This window comes from Neoarius graeffei, chromosome 28, assembly GCF_027579695.1.
Source record: "Neoarius graeffei isolate fNeoGra1 chromosome 28, fNeoGra1.pri, whole genome shotgun sequence".
Classification (NCBI taxonomy): domain Eukaryota; kingdom Metazoa; phylum Chordata; class Actinopteri; order Siluriformes; family Ariidae; genus Neoarius; species Neoarius graeffei.
The window spans coordinates 40,398,085-40,414,932 of NC_083596.1; the positions used below are offsets into that span (position 1 = coordinate 40,398,085).

Below are 16,848 nucleotides of genomic sequence, written 5' to 3' on the forward strand. Positions count from 1 at the left end.
ACTTTATTATCAATTAATTAATGGATTAATATATTCAATTTATTGCACTCTCTTTCCATTGCTTCCGTATATTATTTTTTTGTGGCAAACCACACAAATGCAAGCGCCTGGAATGTTTAGTTTTTTGCACCATGAACTAAATGGCTTTCTGTTTTCACCTATTTCATACAGCCAAGCCCACCTCCACTTGTTTTACACCTTTATCGATGGCAGACACATCAGTGCCTTCTTTCATGTAAAGCGCATCCATGCTGCCGAAACCGAAAGCAGAACGACATGCTCCTCTGTGCTCGACGTCAATACAGAAAAAAGTTTGGATCTTCGCTTACATTAAAATTGGGGTTTGACCTTACTTTGTGTTGAATACGACTTCAAAAACAATTCAAGATTTTATTAAGAGAAATATTGTGGCCAACACGAGTGTTAAGTTCCCTAAAAGATCGCGTGAAGTTGGCTGCTATCTACTTTGCGTTCGTTCTCATTTTCCTCCATCATTTCATAGGCCAGAAACAGATGTTTTGACGTAATTTAAATTAGTAGGCTATGATTATTATTTAACCGTAGTCTTCTAGACATTTTGACTGTTCGGGGCATTGAACGCTGGTGTATGATTTTCAGGGAAGAAAGTTTAGCGCATGTCGGAACGTCATTGCGCTCGCAGCCTCCAACTCCTCAAACGTCCTTTAAATTGTGATATAACGTAGGCTATAAGGCACGGTTCTAACATACCTTACACACTGGCCTAACGAAAATAATAATTGTTGGGGATTTGTTAGCTATAAATTTGGGTCTAATTTTTTTTTAACATGCTCCATTTCTATATGTCCAGGTTTGAACTAAGTCATTTTGGCAAGATTTAATTTAATACAAAACAGAAATGGTCAGACACAAGCACGCCAAGCACATGGGAATGCATTTTGCCAATTTTGACAGCGCATGTTTTTTTAATGCCACACCGTAGACAGCGAACGTTTAAACATGATCAAACAGGAAATGAACGACACAAAGCATGGCTCAAAAACAAAAAAGTTAAATAAAGCCTGCTGATATAACACTGATGGTGTTGCAACACATCAGTGTTATAACCCAATCTCTACCCAACCACCCGTCATTTTAATTCTCCTCGGATCAGCACCGACCTCACATCTGGCCTTGGGAGAGTTCAGTTGACGGAAATCCGTCACATGACGGAAAACTTTAATCCATGGAATCGTGATCTCGCGATACGAACAGCTGCTCTCGCATTATCGAAGGTACACAAGAACGAGTGTAACAATAGCAAAACTTCGTAACCAATCAGCACTTATCCTGATCAAGTTCGATTACCCATTCTACTTCTTGATAAACTTCGGAACCAATCAGAACCAGAAACAAAAGAAGACAGACCTTCGTAGTATCGGAAGATAATCAGGAAACAAAAAGGTAAACGAAATTCACCTCGTGGTTCGCCAAGGCTACTGATTCGATATCAATTAAGTGGTGTTTAGTTTCAGAAATTTTACCTTTGATTGTCACAGCTTTGCTTTGGTACATTAGATTTAACTCCGAAGTGGGAAGTCTGGACTCGGATTGACGTAATTTTCAAGCTTGGTGTGTTGGGAAAAACATGGATGCGTCCATCAAAGTGTGCGCCTTGTTAGCATCAAACTAACCAGCGAACATCAGTGATGATACGTTTCTTTGGTCAGTTCGAGACTTAACCAACTAACGTGACTGATGTGGGCAATTTCATATGCTGAACACAGGCCTAAGGGACACTTTCCAAGTAGGAATTCCAAGCTGAGGGGCCATTTAGCTTTAGTCGAACGCAATGGCAGCCCATCAGTACGCACTGTAGGAACCTTATAGAACCAAGACACCAACATGTCCATGAAAGAAAGTTGTCAACTCTGAACGTGATCATAAAATAAATCTTGGACTGATTTCATGATGAAATATCAGATTAATATCACATTATTTGTAAATTGTGGTATGGACGTCATTCAGGGTGGATTTTTACCTCGGCCGTGACGGAGTAAGCGAGGTGAGGTATTGTAATCGGTGCGGTTTGTTTGTTTGTGCGTCTGTCTTTTAACAATCTAGCGTCTAGACGGTTGCACTGATGGACTTCAAATTTTCAGGGTAGGTGGGCAATGGTCCGTAGATTGTCTGATTACATTTTGGGGGTAATCAGGTCAAGGTGAAGGTCAAACTTTCGGTCAAAATAACATTTTCCATTCTAACTCAAAAATGGTTGCCGATAGACAGATGTTTACTATTATGAGCATATATGAACTCCTATATGGCCTTTCATTTGGCACCACGACCTTTGACCTTGAATGACTCTGAAAGGTCAAACTCAAGGTCACAGATTTTCAGAGGGCTGCAAGTTGAAAACGGTTGATGGTAGACAGATTTTTACCATCAATTTATAGGCACTCCCATATGGCCTTTCATTTGGCACCATGATCTTTGACCTTGAGTGACCCTGAAAGGTCAAACTCAAGATTATGGATTTTCAGAGGGCTGTAACTTGAAAACCGTTGATGGTAGACAGATGTTTGCCGTTATCAATTTATAGGAACTCCCATATGGCCTTTCATTTGGCACCATGACCTTTGACCTTGAATGACTGAAACGTTAAACTCAAGGTCACGGATTTTCAGAGGGCTGTAACTTGAAAACCGTTGATGGTAGACAGATGTTTGCCGTTATCAACTTATAGGAACTCCCATATGGCCTTTCATTTGGCACCATGATCTTTGACCTTGAGTGACCCTGAAAGGTCAAACTCAAGGTTATGGATTTTCAGAGGGCTGTAACTTGAATGCTTGATGGTAGACAGATGTTTACCATTATCAACTTATAGGAATTACCATATGGGCTTTCATTTGGCACCATGACCTTTGACCTTGAATAACTGTGAAAGGTCAAATTCAAGGTCACAGATTTTCAGAGGGCTGTAACTTGAAAATGGTTGATGGTAGACAGATATTTGCCGTTATCAACTCATAGAAACTCCCATATGGCCTTTCATTTGGCATCATGACCTTTGACCTGGGTGGCACGGTGGTGTAGTGGTTAGCGCTGTCGCCTCACAGCAAGAAGGTCCTGGGTTCGAGCCCCGGGGCCGGCGAGGGCCTTTCTGTGTGGAGTTTGCATTTTCTCCCCGTGTCCGCGTGGGTTTCCTCCGGGTGCTCCGGTTTCCCCCACAGTCCAAAGACATGCAGGTTAGGTTAACTGGTGACTCTAAATTGACCGTAGGTGTGAATGTGAGTGTGAATGGTTGTCTGTGTCTATGTGTCAGCCCTGTGATGACCTGGCGACTTGTCCAGGGTGTACCCCGCCTTTCGCCCGTAGTCAGCTGGGATAGGCTCCAGCTTGCCTGCGACCCTGTAGAAGGATAAAGCGGCTAGAGATAATGAGATGAGACCTTTGACCTTGAATGACTGAAACGTCAAACTCAAGGTCATGGATTTTCATAGGACTATAACCTGACAGCTGACGATTGAGAAATATTACCAGCATCAGCATATAGGTTTAAAATAAGTGCTGCTGGGTGAGGTTTGTTTTGTCTGGCACTTGTTCTTTTAAGACTTCCTGGTTCCCAATACACTCAGTCTGGCTTTGTAATACTGAACTGAGAAGCTTGATCATATTTCCTGGATGTCTTAAACTCCCTATGACTGGAGTAAAGAACCTTTCAGTGTCAAGAATAATGGCTTTAATTCCTTACTTGGCTCTCAAAGCAAGTTGTCGGTCATTGGGGCAAACCCACTGGTGGCTCCCGCTACCAAACATCATGTCGGTCATAACTCAAGTAGACACTGTAACAGAAAACAATATGCACACATGAACATTTTAAACTGTTAAGCCTTATTTAACCTTATTTTGTCAATGAGACAGATTCAAGCCTCCAAGTCCTTATAGGACATTCCACCGAATGGGTGCCATTTGCTTGTTGTACCACTCCCAAATTAAACTTAATTTGTTATATATCTTTTCAACACTGATTATAATAACACACATATTTAACTATTCAAAGTGTGTCTTGGTCAACCTCAGGCTAGGTTATTTATTTTTTTACAAAGTTTGGAAGTCAAAGATGGCTGCATTTTTTCAGTCCTGTTGCCAAAACTCTGAAAGTAACAGGACTGAGTTTTTAGCCTAGGATTAGCTAATACATGGAATTAAGCCACATGGCGTCATCGCTAATAGCATGACCACACTTAGCACATTCTAGTGATTTACCAAAAATCTGTATTTTTAAAATAAACAAATATCATCTAAGAAATAATTTAAGTAACAAGACAGTATGTTGACATTGACCTTATCAGTCAAAGTTTAAAAAAATCATCAAATATACAGAAAAGTAAATGAGAGAACTAACTTTTGGTCTTCCCATGGCCTTCAGAAGACACAACTGATGTAACTTCCTGTTGAGCATGCGATTTATGGAATGTTCCAAATTTGTCAGATGGGGGAATATGTTTGGGTAACAGGACTGAGTGAAAACCCAGGGACACGACTAAAATGTGTATTTTAACTAAGATATTGTGGATTTCTTATGAAAAAAATATATTTAAACCATGGATAGGATATGGAGTCACACAACAGTGCAAAAGAAATACTGTTTCTGAAGGATTTTAAATCATAATTTCATAGTTACAGTGGGGCAAAAAAGTATTTAGTCAGCCATCAATTGTGCAAGTTCTCCCACTTAAAAAGATGAGAGAGGCCTGTAATTTTCATCATAGGTACACTTCAACTATGAGAGACAGAATGGGGGGAAAGAATCCAGGAAATCACATTGTAGGATTTTTAATGAATTAATTGGTAAATTCCTCGGTAAAATAAGTATTTGGTCACCTACAAACAAGCAAGATTTCTGGCTCTCACAGACCTGTAACAACTTCTTTAAGAGGCTCCTCTGTCCTCCACTCGTTACCTGTATTAATGGCACCTGTTTGAACTCATTATCAGTATAAAAGACACCTGTCCACAACCTCAGTCACACTCCAAACTCCACTATGGCCAAGACCAAAGAGCTGTCAAAGGACACCAGAAACAAAATTGTAGACCTGCACCAGGCTGGGAAGACTGAATCTGCAATAGGCAAGCAGCTTGGTGTGAAGAAATCAACTGTGGGAGCAATTATTAGAAAATGGAAGCCATACAAGATCACTGATAATCTCCCTCGATCTGGGGCTCCACGCAAGATCTCACCCCGTGGGGTCAAAATGATCACAAGAACGGTGAGCAAAAATCCTAGAACCACACGGGGGGACCTAGTGAATGACCTGCAGAGAGCTGGGACCAAAGTAACAAAGGCTACCATCAGTAACACACTACGCCGCCAGGGACTCAAATCCTGCAGTGCCAGACGTGTCCCCCTGCTTAAGCCAGTACATGTCCAGGCCCGTTTGAAGTTTGCTAGAGAGCATTTGGATGATCCAGAAGAGGATTGGGAGAATGTCATATGGTCAGATGAAACCAAAATAGAACTTTTTGGTAAAAACTCAACTTGTGTTTGGAGGAGAAAGAATGCTGAGCTGCATCCAAAGAACACCATACCTACTGTGAAGCATGGGGGTGGAAACATCATGCTTTGGGGCTGTTTTTCTGCAAAGGGACCAGGACGACTGATCCGTGTAAAGGAAAGAATGAATGGGGCCATGTATCGTGAGATTTTGAGTGAAAACCACCTTCCATCAGCAAGGGCATCGAAGATGAAACGTGGCTGGGTCTTTCAGCATGACAATGATCCTAAACACACCGCCCGGGCAACGAAGGAGCGGCTTCGTAAGAAGCATTTCAAGGTCCTGGAGTGGCCTAGCCAGTCTCCAGATCTCAACCCCATAGAAAATCTTTGGAGGGAGTTGAAAGTCCGTGTTGCCCAGCGACAGCCCCAAAACATCACTGCTCTAGAGGAGATCTGCATGGAGGAATGGGCCAAAATACCAGCAACAGTGTGTGAAAACCTTGTGAAGACTTACAGAAAACGTTTGACCTCCGTCATTGCCAACAAAGGGGAAATAAAGTATTGAGATGAACTTTTTTGTTATTGACCAAATACTTATTTTCCACCATAATTTGCAAATAAATTCTTTAAAAATCAGACAATGTGATTTTCTGGATTTTTTTTCTCATTCTGTCTCTCATAGTTGAAGTGTACCTATGATGAAAATTACAGGCCTCTCATCTTTTTAAGTGGGAGAACTTGCACAATTGGTGACTGACTAAATACTTTTTTGCCCCACTGTAAGTATAGAGTGCGGGGACAGGTTACACATGCTATTTCTCAGTGTTTTAGGTAGTTTTTATTAATCCTTACAATTATATATCTTAAATTTGAAATCAGATCAATGTGCAGGACAATAAGGAAATGTATTTTAAAGTACATTTTTATGTGCATTTATACATATAATTTTCTAGGGAAGGAAATAGCACCGATTCGGTGGAATGGCTCTTATACTGTATTTGATTTCTTATGCTGCATTCGACTGAATTGATCCAGTTGCTGCCTACAGGCCTAAAAAGGAGCCATAAAACCTTTGAGACAAGTGTGAAGCTAGTGTACAGCACCTAATGCATTTGTATTTCATGTCAGTCAGTCAGTCAGTCAGTCAGTCAGTCCAGAAGGCAATGATGTTCTTAGTGCTTCAGGGCACTAATTAGCCGTCATACTGCCACTGCACATTTTCCACATCGAACAAAAGCTGCACAGCTGTTTAGCGCACACGCATCGGTTCAGACACACCACATGACCTTATCACAAACAAGACTGGAAGATGTTTAACAAAATTGCCAGCCCTGAAGGCATGTTGGAGTCAAAACTCAGGGAGGACCTGTTTGCATTTCGATGTGCCCCATGGCTTAGTCTTAACAGCTGTTCCTGGTGCTGCAGTTCCCTCGGTCAGGTACTAAACAACTAACCCTCCACTAAAACGCAGACTGGAATAAAAGACGATCTAAAAAAAAAAAAAAGGTAAACTCTACTGCAGAAGTATAATAAAAAAGCTTATATCAAAGGATGAACATGAAGCATAGCTACAGTATTAATGTAGGTATGTATTTCTTGGATTAATAGCTTGATTGTAATATTAAAATTAATTTAAAAAAAAACAAAAACACTTGCCACCCACCCACACACACACACTTTCTCTCACACACACACACCTCATTTACAACCAAGCAACTGAAGCTGTTTACATTTCCATGCGACCTAATGCCCTTTGTACAGCTCGACAGATTAGCCAGCAAGCACAGCTGACTGTAAGATACAAGTGCTGGGGGGGACAAAACAAACAAAACAAAAACCTGCACAGCCAACAAGAGCTTAGAAACTTCCACAAAACTCCTTGATCCTTGTACACGGGCTGGATTTCAGGTTGAGTGGTCTAGCCGAGCGAGGAATTTAAAACGAGATGAAATGAAAATCCCTAGAACATGAACCAGTAGCCTGGGACAATCATCATGCACCTTCCACACGCCAACAAAATCCACTTCGAGGCTGTGGGCAAACAAAGACAAACGGTGACACGAGAAAACAAGAGGAAACGTGCTTACCTCACAGAGGGACAGCGGTGCCAAACTGTACCAGGAAAAAGCAAACAAATCCTACACCGAACCCTGCTTCTGATCTATGATGAGATTTCCTCATCCACATCCCAAACCTGATCGGAGTTCAGCCTAGCTCTGGGGCTAAGCTCGGTCACATGATATTAGAACAATCCTTTTAAAACATCCTGTTCCTCCTCTGGCTGCTGTGATTAAATACACTACAGCCAAGTAGCCCCTAAAGATACACTTCCCTACACAGACCTGGTTTAAACGGATTACTATTGACCTGGCCTTTAAGTCTGGGCGCTGTGATCTCATTTGTTCAGGGGGTCTGGAGTAGCCACGAGTCGATCCATATTGAAAGTTGAGAGAAAGCTGCATTGTTTTGGTTGGGCTTGAATCATCGGACTAACGTCATCATCGAACTTAGTGCTACAAAAGTATGGAATCAATTTTGTGCCAAAATGTTCATACAATACTTTTGAAATATCAAACAAAAACGATAAATCAAAATTCAAAGTCAATTTTTTTTAAACAAATTATTCGTGTAATCGTGCAAAATATCAGTCTATTACTCTTCAGAAACCTTTTATTTTTGTTCCGCGTCTTTCTCAGTTTTGTTTGACGTAATTCATTTTGGTTGCGATTCCAGCTTTCTCGTTTGCGCTCCCTGACTTTTTGCTTGCAGTTTTGGCACAAACTTCACGTGTGGGTGGGCTGTCCAGGAACGCATTCCCATTGGCTAACTTGTGTTTGACTGACAGCTACGCTCAGCCATTCGCTACTCGGATTCTGGCGGACTGTTTGACGAGTGACCGATCCATTGACGGTAAACAAGGATCGAGTGGACTTGTGTACTACTGCAACACATTTGTCCCGCACTTACACTTTGTTGAATTAATTCAATATCATAGTCGCCACTGAAGTCCACTCGATCCTTGTTTACCGTCAATGGATCGGTCACTCGTCAAACAGTCCGCCAGAATCCGAGTAGCGAATGGCTGAGCGTAGCTGTCAGTCAAACACAAGTTAGCCAATGGGAATGCGTTCCTGGACAGCCCACCCACACGTGAAGTTTGTGCCAAAACTGCAAGCAAAAAAGTCAGGGAGCGCAAACGAGAAAGCTGGAATCGCAACCAAAATAAATTACGCCAAACAAAACTGAGAAAGACGCGGAACAAAAATAAAAGGTTTCTGAAAACTAATAGACTGATATTTTGCACGATTACACGAATAATTTGTTTGCCAGTCTAAAAAAATTGACTTTTTAAATTTTTTTTTTTTTGAATTTTGATTTGTCGTTTTTGTTTGATATTTCAAAAGTATTGTATGAACATTTTGGCACAAAATTGATTCCATACAAAAGAGAAGAAGTGATTTGATTTCTTCCAAAGAAAGCGGCTATCCAACATACAGATAATTTTATTGATTATGTCTATTGATGTGGACAATTCATAAAGTTAAACCATCAAAAATAAAATAAAATAAAAACTTCACACATCTGGATACACAGCGACTTTTAACCTCATGTTGATATTGGTGTAATGTTTTGAAGCATCGAGTTGGATAATATTGTGAGAATCCTAGTGACTCATGACTGGATCTTTTGGCATAAGAAGACATTTAATAACACGTTAAACAATTTAATCTTTGTCACGGAAGGATCAAAATACAATATGAACACTGATTAGCGTCAACGTACGGTATGGCCATTAACACAAACTATTAGAAGGTTTACTCTCTGGAAGACAGCAGTTAGTTTTGGCTGCTCCGAGGTCTTGTAGGTGACGCAAACAAATCATTAAATGTTAACAGTAGGTGAAGCTGAACAGGAAAAAGCAAGGCAAGCCTGGAAACCCAGTACGTTATTCATACTCTAAGCTCTTCTTAAAGATTAACAGTCTCAATTTTTTTTTAAAAATTCCTTACCTGTCAAGCAAGACGCTCTGTTCCTTTCAGGAACACACACAGAGATCAAAGCTGGGGAGACACGATAAGGCAGCAGGTGGGACACAAAAAGGCTCTGATCCCGCAGACCTTTCTCCATCCAGAGCATTAAAAACTCTTCCAGCGAGCACGGCCAGCCTCTGCCAATGGACACGCAACGTTATCTTCAACTCTGCAAATAAGTGAAAGAAATAAAGAAAGAAAAAGAAAAAAAAAAAAAAAAAGAGGTCATGTTACACCAGTGCCCCCTCCTCCTGCTATGTTCCCTCCCAGATACTCAGCAGGTTTCCTAGGAGAGAAGAGAAACGTCATCAACTTCATGTGTACCGACCCATGAATAGTGACTCCGTCGTCCGTCTACTGAGATTGCAGTGACCCGATGAGCTGTCACTACCTTAAACGTAGCTGAACTGAATACACGTGATTTCAGCCCAAAGGCAAATCTGATGCTAGGAATATGAGCTCTGACGTTATCACAGATCACAAATACAACAGTATTCATCACTAACACACCGACATATACTTAACTCTGACCTTAGTTCTCACTGTACTCCAAATGACCGGTTTATATTAATGCACTCGTTCTAATACGTTATCATTTCTATAGTACCAAACTACCCAGTGACTTGTATAGTAGACTCTACAAATAATCTAATATAGTCATTGCTATGGACAGTATTACGAAGCTTGATAATGTGAGAAGTTTATTTAATATTTATGGAAGGAGTCTCCACTGTCAGCACATTTTCCACCATGGGAGATTCCTCCGGAAGAAGGACTTTCTGCTTTCTGGTTTCTTGGGGATGTTAACTTTGAGAGGGAGAAAAATGAGGCTGTTATATATCATATCATATATCATGTGCTACCAGGAATGAACTTGTCGCTTGGACGTGCCGTATAAGAGGAATAAAATATTTTGGCATGACCTGTTATTGGAAAATAATCGACTCCACAGTGTTAACAGCTTCATGTGACTTCATCACCAAATTGTTTTCTAACAACTGCACGTTCCTTCACGTTTTATTCCTTTACTAATAAGCTTGAATTTAAAATACATTCAGAAACCTTCAAAAGAGGGTTCTGAGGTAATCATAACATCTCAAGCAAAGCACCATTTCAAATCCATAGTCTGTGTTGATCATGTTTATTATGATATGAAGTGTTTTAAAGACTGAATTTTACCTACATTAGACAATAGATTTCAGAAATGTCGGCTTCCCGAGGCAAAGCGCATCGTGCACGGCTTCCCCGAGGCAAAGCGCATCGTGCACGGCTTCCCCGAGGCAAAGCGCATCGTGCACGGCTTCCCCGAGGCAAAGCGCATCGTGCACGGCTTCCCCGAGGCAAAGCGCATCGTGCACGGCTTCCCCGAGGCAAAGCGCATCGTGCACGGCTTCCCCGAGGCAAAGCGCATCGTGCACGGCTTCCCCGAGGCAAAGCGCATCGTGCACGGCTTCCCCGAGGCAAAGCGCATCGTGCACGGCTTCCCCGAGGCAAAACGCATCGTGCAAGGCTTCCCCGAGGCAAAACGCATCGTGCAAGGCTTTCCCGAGGCAAAACGCATCGTGTACGCCTTCCCCGAGGCAAAACGCATCGTGTACGCCTTCCCCGAGGCAAAACGCATCGTGTACGGCTTCCCCGAGGCAAAACGCATCGTGTACGGCTTCCCCGAGGCAAAAGGCATCGTGCAAGGCTTCCCCGAGGCAAAAGGCATCGTGCAAGGCTTCCCCGAGGCAAAAGGCATCGTGCAAGGCTTCCCCGAGGCAAAAGGCATCGTGCAAGGCTTCCCCGAGGCAAAAGGCATCGTGCAAGGCTTCCCTGAGGCAAAAGGCATCGTGCAAGGCTTCCCTGAGGCAAAACGCATCGTGCAAGGCTTCCCTGAGGCAAAACGCATCGTGTCCGGCTTCCCTGAGGCAAAACGCATCGTGTCCGGCTTCCCTGAGGCAAAACGCATCGTGTCCGGCTTCCCTGAGGCAAAACGCATCGTGTCCGGCTTCCCTGAGGCAAAACGCATCGTGTCCGGCTTCCCTGAGGCAAAACGCATCGTGTCCGGCTTCCCTGAGGCAAAACGCATCGTGCACGGCTTCCTTGAGGCAAAACGCATCGTGCACGGCTTCCTGAGGTAAAACGCATCGTGCACGGCTTCCTGAGGTAAAACGCATCGTGCCCGGCTTCCCTGAGGCAAAACGCATCGTGTCCGGCTTCCCTGAGGCAAAACGCATCGTGTCCGGCTTCCCTGAGGCAAAACGCATCGTGTCCGGCTTCCCTGAGGCAAAACGCATCGTGTCCGGCTTCCCTGAGGCAAAACGCATCGTGTCTGGCTTCCCTGAGGCAAAACGCATCGTGCAAGGCTTCCCTGAGGTAAAACGCATCGTGCAAGGCTTCCCTGAGGCAAAACGCATCGTGCAAGGCTTCCCTGAGGCAAAACGCATCGTGCACGGCTTCCCTGAGGCAAAACGCATCGTGTCCGGCTTCCCTGAGGCAAAACGCATCGTGTCTGGCTTCCCTGAGGCAAAACGCATCGTGCACGGCTTCCTGAGGTAAAACGCATCGTGCACGGCTTCCTGAGGTAAAACGCATCGTGTCCGGCTTCCCTGAGGCAAAACGCATCGTGTCCGGCTTCCCTGAGGCAAAACGCATCGTGTCTGGCTTCCCTGAGGCAAAACGCATCGTGCAAGGCTTCCCTGAGGTAAAACGCATCGTGCAAGGCTTCCCTGAGGCAAAACGCATCGTGCAAGGCTTCCCTGAGGCAAAACGCATCGTGCAAGGCTTCCCTGAGGCAAAACGCATCGTGCAAGGCTTCCCTGAGGCAAAACGCATCGTGCAAGGCTTCCCTGAGGCAAAACGCATCGTGCACGGCTTCCTGAGGTAAAACGCATCGTGCACGGCTTCCTGAGGTAAAACGCATCGTGTCCGGCTTCCCTGAGGCAAAACGCATCGTGTCCGGCTTCCCTGAGGCAAAACGCATCGTGTCCGGCTTCCCTGAGGCAAAACGCATCGTGTCTGGCTTCCCTGAGGCAAAACGCATCGTGCAAGGCTTCCCTGAGGTAAAACGCATCGTGCAAGGCTTCCCTGAGGCAAAACGCATCGTGCAAGGCTTCCCTGAGGCAAAACGCATCGTGCAAGGCTTCCCTGAGGCAAAACGCATCGTGCAAGGCTTCCCTGAGGCAAAACGCATCGTGCACGGCTTCCTGAGGTAAAACGCATCGTGCACGGCTTCCTGAGGTAAAACGCATCGTGTCCGGCTTCCCTGAGGCAAAACGCATCGTGTCCGGCTTCCCTGAGGCAAAACGCATCGTGTCCGGCTTCCCTGAGGCAAAACGCATCGTGTCTGGCTTCCCTGAGGCAAAACGCATCGTGCAAGGCTTCCCTGAGGCAAAACGCATCGTGCAAGGCTTCCCTGAGGCAAAACGCATCGTGCAAGGCTTCCCTGAGGCAAAACGCATCGTGCAAGGCTTCCCTGAGGCAAAACGCATCGTGCAAGGCTTCCCTGAGGCAAAACGCATCGTGCAAGGCTTCCCTGAGGCAAAACGCATCGTGCAAGGCTTCCCTGAGGCAAAACGCATCGTGCAAGGCTTCCCTGAGGCAAAACGCATCGTGTATGGCTTTAAGAGGAGAAATGATTTTAACTGGATTTTGACTACAAAGAATGAATGTAAGAAGCCTCCAGAAATTTAGCAAGAAGCCGCAAAGTAGTAAAAAAGAAAAAAAACAAAACTTGTGAAGCTGGATTATCTCATCTCATCTCATTATCTCTAGCTGCTTTATCCTGTTCTACAGGGTCGCAGGCAAGCTGGAGCCTATCCCAGCTGACTACGGGCGAAAGGCGGGGTACACCCTGGACAAGTCGCCAGGTCATCACAGGGCTGACACATAGACACAGACAACCATTCACACTCACATTCACACCTACGCTCAATTTAGAGTCACCAGTTAACCTAACCTGCATGTCTTTGGACTGTGGGGGAAACCGGAGCACCCGGAGGAAACCCACGGGGAGAACATGCAAACTCTGCACAGAAAGGCCCTCGCCGGCCCCGGGGCTCGAACCCGGACCTTCTTGCTGTGAGGTGACATTCGAATTTCAGTGTTAGCAAGTTTTATCATCATGATATGTTGTGTCATTATATAGACAGGCTGCATTTAGAAACTTGTAGGTTTGTACACCTTGTTAATAACTTTATCAATATTTATTCTAGTATTTCATGTTTCAAGAATCAGGACACTCAGGATGGCATCAGCTCCTGCGGTGAAACCATCACATCTCTCACTGCAAGGTGTGACACGTTTATCCATAATGACCTGTGAGGTGTTCTAGTTTGTGTGTTTATAATAAAAACAACTTTGAGGACTCTCGGTACGTGTTGTCAAGTTTCAGCAGCTAAAACAGCCTCAGTTCAGACAGCACGCTTTTACAGTCGCAGGAGATTTTCCTCATAATGGAAACATTTCGTCTGTTTTTTAAATAATTTACTCTGTCTAAAAATAGGCTGCTGAGGTTAAGTCACAATATACACTAGTGCAAGCGACAACTGGCTGAGCAGTCAAGATAAACAACAACAACAACAATAATAATAATAATGCCACTATTTACTTAGGACGCGCGACACTAATTCTCAAAAATATTCAAAATATAATCGTGTTAAAAAGTTAAACCGGTCACCTGCTAATGTTTTCACCCCGACAGTGTTTCTCTTAAAATGTTTTCAAACATTTCTTTCTTTCTTCTTGTCAAAATCGTCTCCAGTTCACTCGAGAGATTCGCCTCATTTGATTCTCCCTCATGAAGCGAGTGTGTCCCGTTCGAGAACGAGTCGGTTCTTTGAATCGACTCTTTTTCAGGTGAACGTACTTCGAACTGAAGAATATCGTATTTTGTGAAATTATTTTACCGGCGAGTAAGTAGTGAAAAACAATCGCTGGTCATATCATCATCAACTTTGTTCGGTCTAGAAAAAAAAAAAAAAAGGGTACTGAGCCGAAAGAGTCGACTCTTATTGATGAGTCAAATGATGTGTCAAAAAAGAGGAACCGGAACACTCGTCCTTAATGCGCATGCGCGCCAGAAAACCTTCTGGGCAAAGCATTGAATGATGTGTGAATTTCTCATCTCATCTCATTATCTGTAGCTGCTTTATCCTGTTCTACAGGGTCGCAGGCAAGCTGGAGCCTATCCCAGCTGACTACGGGCGAAAGGCGGGGTACACCCTGGACAAGTCGCCAGGTCATCGCAGGGCTGACACATAGACACAGACAACCATTCACACTCACATTCACACCTACGGTCAATTTAGAGTCACCAAACTCTGCACAGAAAGGCCCTCGCCGGCCACGGGGCTCGAACCCGGACCTTCTTGCTGTGAGGCGACAGCGCTAACCACTACACCACCGTGCCGCCCCGATGTGTGAACTTAATGAATGTTATACTTACTTCGTCCCTAGTGAGACATAAGGCCATGACTTTTTCTTTCCATCTGAGTCCATCCTGCACTATAGTCTGGGTGGTACGGTGGTGTAGCGGTTAGCAAGAAGGTTCGAACCCAGCAGCTGTGTGTGTGTGTGTTTCCTCCACAATCCAAAGACATGCAGTTAGGTTAACGTGGGGCGGCCTTGGGCTGAAGTGCCCTTGAGCAAGGTACCCAACCCCTAACTGCTCCCCAGGCGCTGTAGTATGGCTGCTCTGAGCACGTGTTCACTGCTTCAGATGGGTTAAATGGATGAATTTCACTGTGCATGTGATAAATAAAGGTTTCTTCTTCTGATATGACCTGCCACGCCTACGTAAATCAAAAGGTGCACGCTATCTGCTGGTACCTCGTATAGTTATGGAACAGCCTTCCAAGTAGTGTTCGGGAATCAGACACAGTCTCAGCGTTTAAGTCTAGGCTGAAAACATATCTGTTTAGTCAAGCCTTTTGTTAATGGTGTTCATGAGGTATAGGAGGAGATCTGGAGGGTCGTCAGACATTGAGTGTTTTGGTAAACTGGGATGTATGGATGCTGTCAGTCCCCACTCGCTTGCTCACTCGAGTTTGTTGACGGTGTAGTGGCTGGCTGCTTTATGTCCCGGGGCTCCCTCATGCCTGTGTTACCTTCTGGCTCTCCCCTTTTAGTTATGCCGTCATAGTTAGTTGCCGGAGTCCCTGCTTGTACTCTGCAACATGTTTACTGTACCTACTTATTCAGGTGACATTGGGCATACCTAACAACGTATGTTTTCTCCCCTCCCCCCCAAATCTGTCCCTCTGAGTTACACGTCGATCCTGGGATCGAGATGCTGACCTCTTCTGTTCCTCGGACCTGCCTGATCCATCCTGGTGCCGTGTCTGGTTGGAGTCTCATCACATCGCTCCTGTGGAGGGCAGCCCCATGTGGACAGTTAGGGGTCGTGTCTGGAGGACGCTCTGGACTCTTGCAGTGGTGCTTTTGTGGCTGGGGACTGTAGTTGACTTGCTGACTTTGGGACCGCGGTTGTCGTGAACGGTTTTGCGCTCAGGTTTCCGTCAGTGGGGGGTTTATAGTATCAACGAAGCTGACTTTATGTTAGGACTGTTAATGTTAGTCATGTTGTCTGTTGTTGCCCAAATGAGGATGGGTTCCCTTTTGAGTCTGGTTCCTCTCGAGGTTTCTTCCTCATGTCGTCTGAGGGAGTTTTTCCTCGCCACCGTCGCCACAGGCTTGCTCATTGGGGATAGATTAGGGATAAAATTAGCTCATATTTTAAGTCGTTCAAATTCTGTAAAGCTGCTTTGCGACAATGTTTATTGTTAAAAGCACCATACAAATAAACTTGACTTGATAAGGCCATGACTTTTTCTTTCCATCTGGGTCTATCCTGCACCATAGTCTGTGCTGATTGCCAGGAGAGCCCCATGGATGCCAGGTTGTCTGACACTGTTCTCCTCCACGTGGTTTTAGGTTTTCTTTTCCTTTTCCCATCTGGTCTCCAGTTTAGAGCGACTTTGGGTATTCTGTCATCCATCATTCTTAGTACATGGTAATAGTAATTTCAGCCTACATCCAGTTTTGCTATGTCGTTCCTTATTTGAGATCTTGTTTGGCCAGAAGGTATTGCATATTTTGCGGAGACCATTGTTGTTGAATGCATCGATCTTCCTCATGGCAGTCTTTGACTCCTACACCCTCCAGGGCCTCTCCATCTATGCTGATGGGGGGGGGGTCTGTTGGTGTGTTAATGTACATAACTTGTCTCTTCTTCTTGTTGATGTACAAACCAGTTTGTTTACCTCGTTCACTTAAGCGATCAGTCTTTTCCTGGAGTAGGGTACGGATGGATGCAAGAACAGCCAAGTCATCGGCAAAGTCAAGGTCCTCAAGGTACGTAGTAGGAGTCTATCT

General features: G+C 44.4%; 1 protein-coding gene across 3 annotated transcripts in view; it reads right to left on the minus strand.

The window, feature by feature from the left end:
• doc2b (double C2-like domains, beta) overlaps positions 1-14,240 on the minus strand; it is a 449,891-nt gene extending 435,651 nt beyond the window's left edge. For 2 of the 3 annotated variants that reach the window (XM_060912437.1, XM_060912435.1), the window contains exons 1-3: positions 14,153-14,240; positions 9,472-9,661; positions 3,716-3,806 (exon numbers count right to left, since the gene is read on the minus strand). In XM_060912437.1, coding sequence (XP_060768420.1) covers positions 3,716-3,792 — 77 coding nt within the window. In that variant the 5' untranslated portion in view covers positions 3,793-3,806; positions 9,472-9,661; positions 14,153-14,240. Of the gene's footprint in view, positions 1-3,715; positions 3,807-7,548; positions 7,635-9,471; positions 9,662-14,152 lie in introns of those variants that run through there. The other variant, XM_060912436.1, reaches the window with a different exon arrangement.
• Positions 14,241-16,848: the final 2,608 nt, after the last annotated feature.